This window comes from Mesoplodon densirostris, chromosome 8, assembly GCF_025265405.1.
Source record: "Mesoplodon densirostris isolate mMesDen1 chromosome 8, mMesDen1 primary haplotype, whole genome shotgun sequence".
Classification (NCBI taxonomy): Eukaryota; Metazoa; Chordata; class Mammalia; order Artiodactyla; family Ziphiidae; genus Mesoplodon; species Mesoplodon densirostris.
Window position 1 is genome coordinate 6,200,617 of NC_082668.1, and position 9,973 is coordinate 6,210,589.

At 50.8% G+C, this 9,973-nt stretch overlaps 1 protein-coding gene across 1 annotated transcript; it reads left to right on the forward strand.

Annotated features, from left to right (window-relative positions):
* The first annotated feature begins 988 nt into the window (after positions 1-988).
* Positions 989-5,024, forward strand: ARL4C (ADP ribosylation factor like GTPase 4C). The gene has a single exon (XM_060106972.1). The coding sequence runs from the start codon at positions 1,551-1,553 to the stop codon at positions 2,127-2,129; it is 579 nt and encodes a 192-aa protein (XP_059962955.1). The 5' UTR covers positions 989-1,550; the 3' UTR covers positions 2,130-5,024.
* The last annotated feature ends 4,949 nt before the right edge of the window (positions 5,025-9,973 follow it).

Consider the following 9,973-nt stretch of genomic DNA (forward strand, 5'->3'; position numbering starts at 1 on the left):
GTGTGTTTACAAACCAGAATAAGACCACTGAATTGGAGTGAGGGGATGTGGAAAGCGGGGACTGGGCACTGGCGTTTCTTACCTACGGTGCCACCGACTCCAAGCTCCTGACACCCTTTGTTTCAGGCCCAAGTGCGTCATCTACAGGGCCTAGTGCAGGAGGAGTGGTTTACCTGTGGGCAGGTGATTCTCAGGTCTCAAAGTAGAGTGGTAGAGGGTGCTCTCCGGAGATGCTAACACTTGACCTGGCATGTCAGCAGAGTCGGTGGAAACACAAATAAGGCAGCCAAAGGGGCTGTCTGGGACTGGTGAGTCGTCGGAGCTATCTGGGGCAGACAGGGTCTCCTTACGCCGAGGTTTGGAAAAGCTAGGCCTCCGGGGCACCCTGGGCACAGGTCTGCGCCCCAAGTGCGGCGGTGGCCCGGTGGAGCCCCTTGGAGCTCTGGCAGGGTAGCGAGCCAGGGCATCGCGAAGGGCCAGGGTCCTGGGCACCGCACAGCGCGCGAGAGTGGAAACACGCCCGGGCCGGTTCACTGCGGACAGCGCCCTCCTTTCCCCTCTCTCTCCGGCGGGGCACTCTCACCCCCGCCCCGGACGCTCCCCAGCCCCTCGGGCAGAGCTGCCCCGGCCCGCCTTGCCCTGGACTCCGAGCCGCGCCAAAGCCCACGGAGCCTAGACCCCCGGACCCGCTCCCCGAGGCCGGCTGCACGGCCCATGGCTGCAGTCCTGCTGGCCTGGGATCAGGGGGCGGGGAGTTCCGGGAGCCGGGAGCTATTTTTACAAGATGCGTCAGTGGGCCGAGGAGGAAGAGCCTGCTCCGGGGCCCATTGTCTGGGCGCTGCGCGGGAGGGGACGCCGGCGGCGATTTCGAAAGCTCCGAAGGGCGCGAAAGCGGCCGCCCGCGAGGGGAGGTCCACGCCCCACCCAGGGCCGCGGGAGGGGCGGGGCCATTGAGGCGGGGCGGGGCCTTCGAGGGGCGGAGCCGGGCACCCTCCCGCCGCTGCAGGCTGGTGGCGGCGGCGGCGGCGGCGAGGGGACGGTGGGGACAGCGAGGCGGCCGCGCCGGCAGCAACAGCCGGGGAAGCCCACGCCCCGCCTGCGCCTCCGAGGCGCACCCCGGGAGCGGGAGCAGCCCCACGGCGGCACCGCCCAGGCAGAGGCGAGCGCCTGGCATCCGGAGCCCCGAGCCGGCAGCCGCGGAGAGCCCGGGCAGCGGCGGGAGCGTGGGGGCGCGGCCCGAAAAGGCGCAGAGCGAGCCGGGGCCGGGGGAGGGCGCCGGGCGCGAGCATCCCGCGCCGCGGCAGCGGAGGCGGCTTCACGGGAGACAAAAGCCCGCCGAGAGACACGATGCCCGACCAGCGCGGGCGCGGGGGCCGCGGCGTCTGAGCGCGCCGAGCCTTGCGCCCCGGGGACGCCGAGGCTCGGCCGGTGCCGACGGCGGAGGGCGGCAGGCGGGGCCCAGGTGCGCCCAGCCGCGTCGGGCCCGTAACTGCTCGGGGGGCGGCGCCCTCCCGCCGCAGCCGCAGTGGCCGGCGCCGCAGCGAGGAGCCATGGGCAACATCTCTTCCAACATCTCGGCCTTCCAGTCCCTGCACATCGTCATGCTGGGCTTGGACTCGGCCGGCAAGACCACGGTGCTCTACCGGCTCAAGTTCAACGAGTTCGTGAACACGGTGCCCACCATCGGCTTCAACACGGAGAAGATCAAGCTGAGCAACGGCACGGCCAAGGGCATCAGCTGCCACTTCTGGGACGTGGGCGGCCAGGAGAAGCTGCGGCCGCTGTGGAAGTCCTACAGCCGCTGCACGGACGGCATCATTTACGTGGTGGACTCGGTGGACGTGGACCGGCTGGAGGAGGCCAAGACGGAGCTGCACAAGGTGACCAAGTTCGCCGAGAACCAGGGCACGCCGCTGCTCGTCATCGCCAACAAGCAGGACTTGCCCAAGTCGCTGCCCGTGGCCGAGATCGAGAAGCAGCTGGCGCTGCACGAGCTCATCCCGGCCACCACCTACCACGTCCAGCCGGCGTGCGCCATCATCGGCGAGGGCCTCACCGAGGGCATGGACAAGCTCTATGAGATGATCCTGAAACGCAGGAAGTCCCTCAAGCAGAAGAAGAAGCGGTAATGCGCGCGGCAGCGTTCCGAGCCGGTGGGGGGCGAGCGAGCGAGTCAGGAATGAATGAATGAAAGGGTGGATGGCCGAGCGAGAACCCGCTCCCGCGAACAAAGACAGCGAACCAAAGCGACGCTTCGAATTTTTAAAGCGGAATGCAAGACTAGGGACTCGACCTGGGTATGTAGGCAGACTTGCCAACCTGAGCTCGACCTGCCGCCACCCCTAGCTCAGGGGACCTTTTGTCTGAACGCCAGAGCTGCTAAAGGGTTGGGGGCCCCACTGGGGAGTGGACGTGCAGGTCCTGCCATATGCCCTCCTGGCCCAGGTTGGAAGGCTCAGATGTCAGAGACAAAAGCGATTTCTTCCTACTCCAGCAGGGCCAGAAGTTCAGGCTTCCCAGCCCTCACTGGGGATCGCACCTGTGAATTTCCTGAGGTATGCGGTTCCCAGAACCCCGGGAGTACCCGCCTGGGGGCATGGTGGCAGTGGGAGGTGCTGGGGCGGGGGGCAGCCTCTCCTTGGGCTGTGAAAGCTGGACAATTTTATGTCACAGGGCAGGCCCCTGTGAAAATTCATCTGTCCTGCCCTGGGCCCAAACGAGGTGCTGGTTTGAGCCATCAGAGGACTGCCTGGAACAGTACGGCAGCCGGAAGGCACGGGGCACTGTGCTGACCTCCTCTGGGGAATGCCCGTGAAGAATGCCCCTTTCCTGGTGCTTTGTGATAGCTTCAGAAGACCAGTTATGTTGAGAACTGCTTTTCAGCCTGGAATCAGACATCTTCCAGATGGTTTGGACTCTGTCCATGTGTAGGTCATTGTCACACAAAGAGACCAATAAAAAAATTAGAAAAAAACAAAACAAAAACAAAAAACTGTTGGAGGTGGTGGCCAATGATACATTTTCTGTTTGCAGAATAGTTAAAGGTGTTTAAAGGGTAAGGCTCTTGACATCAATGCTGAATGCGGTGTGTGTGTAGATGCAGGGACCTCCCTCTGCACTGTGTAATCGGCATACATTTCTAGACCCATATGTGTGGAATCTTAAATTCTCTTAGCCTACTGTTTGGCTTGTGTGAGCACACCAGCTGCAGATGTGTGCTGAATGACAAGCGGGGTTTGGCAAGGGATGTCTCTTGTAATCCTAACCGCTTGATGATGGGTTATGGTTTTCAGACATTTTTTTTTTTTTTTAATCTGCTACGAATGAATACTCACCTTAGAAATACTCAGTTTAGGAAAAAAAGACTTTGCCCTTTTAGATTCCTTTACACTGCAAGTGGTGACATGTTCAGATTTCTAATTGGTTCATTGTGGCCTATCTGGTTTCAGTATTTTCATTACAAATGTCTCGCTAGAGTATTTGATGTCATGCACCAACAAATAAAAGCCCACCTTGTTGCAAAAGCCGACCTCATTGCATGGATTTAAAGGCGAGGGAGAAGCACAAGGAGGTCCTTCCTAATTCCTTCTTGTGGAAACTGGTTGCAGAGCAAATGCAGACACAGTGAGTGCTTGAGATAAAGGAAAGCCTGTGACGTAATGGTCACCTGTCCTCAGGCTCCTCACGTTTACTTGAAAGAGGCTTTGGAAATAGATAAAGTGAAAGAAGAAGAAATACCTATTTTTAATAATGTAATTTTAAAAATCCTTTATAATCAGGACTGAGTCTTGGTTTGCAGAAGCTGTCATTTACCCTGAAACACAGTATCAAACAGGAAACTTAACGCTTCCTGTGTGATTTTGATTTCCTCTTTGAATCCGTGTTTACAGGTGGAATTATGTTTTTCCCCCCACTATGATAAATTTCTTTGCGAAGAAGGCCTTTAGAAATTGAGAATGATCATGTGTGTGAGCATGTGAGATAGTCAAGTAATCCATGCCTATTTTCCACTGCACTCAGAAAGTTAATTTAAGAACCAGGGGTAGAAGTCCCGGCTTCCGGCTTGAAACCCAATTCTCCTATGAAATATTTTAAAAGAAGAAACCTAGCAGTCCATCTCCCTTTTCTCTTTTGTCCGTGTATTTGGTACCCCTCCAATGCTGGTCTTTTTGTAGAAACTCAATAGAGAAAATATAGCTGAGCAGTGTTGAAAAGCCTGCAGGATTTCAGTTTACATATCGGCAGCATAGTCACTGATTTCTAAATGGGCTGGTCCCATCATCTGAAGATTCTGTATAGAATTATTAAAAAAAAAAATCCATCTTTCTTTATTTTCTTCACATGCAACAATTTCTTAAGCACTTTGACATTTTGGTAGTTCCACACTATTGAGAGAATAATATATTTATTTTGTGACATTGCAGATGCCAAATACTGTAACCTTCTCGTGCTGACAATACTTTGGTTCAAGATCACTGTTCAGATCCTCTCATGCTTTACCAATGATGAGAAATGACTTTGTTTTTTGCATTATCAGTACTTAAGGGTGCAGTCAACTGTTAGTAATTGTGCAGTAGAGCTCTGTGGTGTAGCAACCAATAGTTGAGTCTCAGTTGATTTCTGTAGTGTTTGCCCAAATAATAGCCCATTTCGTCTCTGACCAAATGGAGGAAACACAGGCTAAATCACCTTGGAGCGGTCACCCGGAGAGTCCCCTCCAACGTAACCGTCTGATTTATTATGCCTCCTGCTCTTTGGAGAATGAGTGGGCTCCACATGGGGGAAGTTGGCCTCCCCACACGAGCTTTTGAAATGTTTTCTCATAGACACAGGGAGGCCAGTTTTGTTTCTGAAGGATTCTCTTCACAAAATCTCTGTCATGGTGTTGGGACTATGTCTCCTGGTTTGTTTCCGTTTCTACTGCTGTAATTCTCTGTCCTGATCACCCTCCTCTTTGGGTTCCCGTTCCCTTTTATATGCCTATATGATCCTGTGAACAGAAATAAATTATTTATACAATCAAACGTTTGGGGAAATTGTCTGTGGATGGTTTTTCAAGTTGCCTCTATTTGTTTCTAGGCCTGAGTGGTGGGATGGATCACAAGATGGTCTCTGCTGTCTAATGGGGTCCAGGGCTGGATGAATCATCTCTACTTTTTTGGTTTAAGTGTCTAGCCCTTCCCTGCATGGAAGATTTAGAGGCTCAGATGCAGGAATCTGTGTGCCGGTCCCCCTTATGATACCTGTCAGTGGTCCTCACAAATCCTTGAGGAAAATGGCCTTAATGCCCAGCCAACGCCAAGCCTCTCAGTTATTAAAAAAGGTCGTGATTGTTAATCACGTCAAATATATGATCTGATTATGTAAACTTGGAAACATCTGTGTGGTACTGTAACAGCAGAGTAGTCACCACGCTGCTCAGCATCTTGGCTGCTCTCTTGGTATCTGGGCTGAGTCCATCACTCTTGAACCCATCAGAGAGACTCCAAGACCTGAGTCCTCTTAAATAGAAGGTGTGGTGAGACCATCCTGCTGTGTACATAACAGCGGGAAAAGGTCCACTTTCTAAAGAAAAAGTGATTGGGGCAGAATCGGTAGACCCTCTGACTGGTTCAAAGTGTAACTCATGGAGGCCCTTAGCAGACATTAAGCAACGAAACTCATTGATTGGCTGGGTCTTAACTCTGGAGCCAAAAAGCCAGGTTCAAATTCTGACTCATGCTCAGGCCCCCATGAGTTTGCTGAAGTTCCTCAGCCCCTGGACCTCAATTTCCCCATCTGTAAAATGGGCTCATAATGGTTGTTGGGAGGATGAAACACAATAGTGCACGTGAAGTGCTTGTAAAGCACCTGAGCAAGGCTTGCCTTTACTGTTCACTGTGCAACAGAAACTAAAGTTTAGGAGTCAAATGACATCAAAAGGGCACAGATGCCATTTCTAAATAGTGAAACCTAAAAACTGCTTATAGGAGTAGAAATATTAGAAATCAAAAGAAGCAAACATTGGAACCCTCTTTTTTTTTTGTGCAACCTTAATTTAACCTTAATTTAACGAAGGAATCCCCAAGGAGCCAGGTAATACTTGGTACTTGGATGATATTTTTCATCTTATGTTTTCCAGGAAAGTAAGTACAAATGCACTGACACCTAACAACTAAGGCTAATTTTAGTCCTAAGCCACTGCCTTATTTTCCCCAATTTGAACTTCCCCCCCAAAGTTTTGGTTCTTCATTTGTAAGTGTTTGCGATAGACAGTAGGTGTCTCGAGTTACTGTTTTTGTGCCTTTACATTTGTCTCCAGGGCCTGTACTCTTGGAACAATTCTGTACCAACATCATAGGCTATTTTGATGTCACATTTGTATGGTAGTAAGGAAGGACAAATTGTGTGCAAAAAGCAGAAGATAAAAGACCTGAAATGATCAAAAGAGTAAGAACACCCCAGAACTTGATCCCCTTTGATTTCCCAGCTCTCAGCCTGTCCACCTAACCTCTCCCCTTTCCTCCTCTGCGGCCATGTGCACATTTGATGCCCACAATTTGGCCTTGGCCTGCCAGGAGACAAACTGAAGGCATTTCTGTTCTCTCCTCAAATTTGTGTCTTATCTGGAAAACAGCCTTCTCCTTCTGGTTCTCCTGGCTCAGTTGAAACCTTTTTTAAAAGAGAATTTGCACAAGACAATGGAGCACTTTATACATTTGTTTTGCATGGTTTCTGAACTTCAGAGTGGGGCAACTTCAGTTTCTAAGAGGAAACTGCAAACTGAGGGTATCTGAGAAACTGGCATGTGGCTTCTTCCCCAGGATTAGAAGTGAGAATGAAAGAGCTGTGTGGTTTTACCACACCTAAGTTTTCAGAACATACTCTCATTGTGTGACAGCACGGCATGAAAGAAATAACCGAAACAAGTCATTTTTTAACCCATCTCTGCATGGCTTTGAGAAGACAAGCGTCTCTTTTGCATTTATTAATTAAAATTGCTGTCACATGGTAATGTTAAGGACAGCTCTGTTTCTATTCCCGTTAGTCCTGTGTAATCATGGTAATAGCCCCTGCTAATCTTTATTGAGCACTGCATGTGGGCTGGGCACCATCCCCATGCTCAGTGTTCTACCTGCTTGATCTTTTTTCCTCCCAAGAGTCCCAAGAGATCAATTCATGCATCAAATAAATTAATCAATCAATGGTATCTGCACTTGTAGATGAAGAAACTGAGGTTAACGAAGATTAGACACCCTCCTCCGAGGTCACTGGCTGTTTAGGGTGGAGCCCAGATTGAAGCCCACGGGTCCCTGAGACCCCGAGGCTGAGCCCTCGGAGGCTCCCCGGCCTGCTGCGCATAGAGTAGAAGAAAGCTGGGACTCTGCATCCGGGGAGAAGAGGGTGGAGGTTGGTGTCACCGGCTGCAGCATCACCTGCCTGCACCCTCCTGACAGGGGGACCACCACTTCCCACCTCCTCCCCAGAACTCACACTGACAGGCCTGGCCCCAATGCCAGCACCTTGCCTTCTCTTCTTAGAGAGCACAGCCCAGTGTCTAGAAAAACACTATCCCTCTTATACCAGTTTCCATCCTTGAAGAATTTTCTTTCTGGTATTCCTTTCAAGACACTGTGTTGGGGGCAATGGCTCCCTGCCTTACGCAGGGAGAGGCATTTATATACCACAGGGGACGGACCCTGGGGGTGGCGGGTATCAGTGTTCCCTCATTGGGATCTGAGTCAGCTAACCTCTCAGCCTAGATCCCCACCCCTGCCGCCGCTACCCTGTGAGGCTGAGGATGCCTGCTCTGCCCGTCCCTCGGGGTGATTCTAAAGATAACATGAGGTAATAGAAAGCACTGTCCAACCTGCAAGACGAGTTGAGACACTTGTAAATGTGTGTTCCGCTTGGACAGGGCCCCCTTCTCTCTGCGTCGCTGTCCTGGCTCCCAGGGGTGTTCTGCTCGTGCTGTTCTGGACAAGCCCAGTATCACGGTCTCTCTCTTCGTTACCACTGGTAAGAGAACTTCCGCCTCACAGAGTCAACCAAAGGAGACTTCAAGAAGGAAAACATGTCTCCCTGGGAGATTCAGGGCATAGAGCCTTTAGTGGAAGTTTTTATCAAGTGACTGTTGGGGACCATAAGCCTCCTTACATCTGCTGTTGACAGAATTCTCATCATTCTACTGGCTACTCCTGATAATATTCATTTCCTGAAATGCTAACTCCCTGTGCAATTACTTTCAGTGCCCATGTCTCATAAAAGCTAAAATAATTTCAATGTATAATTGAAAAGTCATCATGGTAAGTAATGACCATTGCAACAGATTATTTCACAAGTATATGTGTGGATCCATAGATGAAATGTTGCGTTGCTATGTAATTTGAAGTATACTGTGATGCCATATTCATCATGTAAAAAATGCTGTTAAAACAATATCCACCAACAGTTGTGACCTCCATTGTACTGAGGACACTCCACTCTTGGGTACTAGGGAGATTTATAACATGGTTCTTGTCCTCAGAAGCCTGATATTCTAGCTGGTGAGTCCGGGCTAAACTATCAAGTGAGGTGTTTGACTCCAACGTGAAACCAAAGTCATTGCTCCAACCATGGTCCCATTTTTCATGCCACATGAGCCTTGGAGTAAAACTAGAAATAAGAACCTGTTACTCTGTGTCCTGATTCACATAATTTGAAGACCTCTGTTTTTCCATCAGTCTCCTTCTCCAGCTCTTTCTGAGATTCCCTGGGGGGTGGTCACTGTGCTGATGACCGCTGCTTCCTCCATTTCCTTCTTTCCTGCCCCGACCTCTTGTCTGTTTCATAGACCTTCTGGCAGTGAGGATCAGCAGGGCAGCCAGAACCGCTGGTCCCCAACACTGCTGACCCTACGTGTGTCGCTCCATTCTCAGTGTCCAACAGACATTTCAGTGCATGTTTCCTTAGGGAGGGTCTACTCGCACATGTAAGGGACTCAGATGTCTGAGAGCCTAGGGAGTATCTGAGTGGCTGGCTCAGGCCCATCCTAGAATCCTGCTTCTTGTCTGACATTGACTGTTTCCTTGAGCCTCTCTTGGGTGTCTCAGCCCTCTAGTCCCCTGCATGGGGCTCTTCCCAGGAGATACCTCAACTGACTAGAAATCCTGGGACAAATGTGAATCCTAGTGTGGACCCCCAGGACCCTAAAGTTAGATGTGTGATCTGTCTTGGATTCAGGTTTCTCCCATAAAATTGGAATTTCCTGCAGAGGTATTGATAATAACCGCTTCTTCCTGAAACTCACCCTAAGTCTTAATTCTGCTCTTCCGGCATCTGTATGTGTAGTCGGGATGATGAGATCAGAGGTTGAAGAGTTTGCTTTAAGGTAAAGGCTTCTGAAGCCAACACTGTGGGTAACCCATGCACACCCATGCCTTTTTTTTTTTTTTTTTTACTTTATTTATTTTTGGCTGCTTTGGGTCTTTGTTGCTGCATACGGGCTTTCTCTAGTTGTGGCGAGCGGGGGCTACTCTTCTTTGCAGTGTGCCAGCTTCTCAGTGCAGTGGCTTCTCTTGTTGTGGAGAACAGGCTGTAGGCTCATGGGCTTCAATAGTTGTGGCGCACGGGCTTAGTTGCTCCGCGGCATGTGGGATCTTCCTGGCCCAGGGATCGAACCCGTGTCCCCTGCATCGGCAGGCGGATTCTTAACCACTGTCCTGCCATGGAAGTCCCCATGCCTCTGTCTTCTTTCTTGCCGGCAGACCTCAATTTTGCTTGGGAGACATCCTCTGCCTCATGGCTATGTGCTCAGGGAAAGTGACCCTGTACCAAGTTTAAGGGGAGATTGGTCTGAACCATGAATTTAATTCATTCTTCTGGCCAGTGACTGGCTTAGGAAGGGTCATGTGACATGATTCTGACCAATGAGACTAGAGGAAAAGTCTTTTTGGAGAGGATTAAGTGGATGGACTTCAGGAATTTTTCTTTAGGTTTTAAAGCTAGACACAGG

What these genes read in the sequence shown, in the direction of transcription:
- ARL4C (XM_060106972.1), top strand. Translation starts at nt 1,551, where the DNA reads ATGGGCAACATCTCTTCCAACATCTCGGCCTTCCAGTCCCTGCACATC.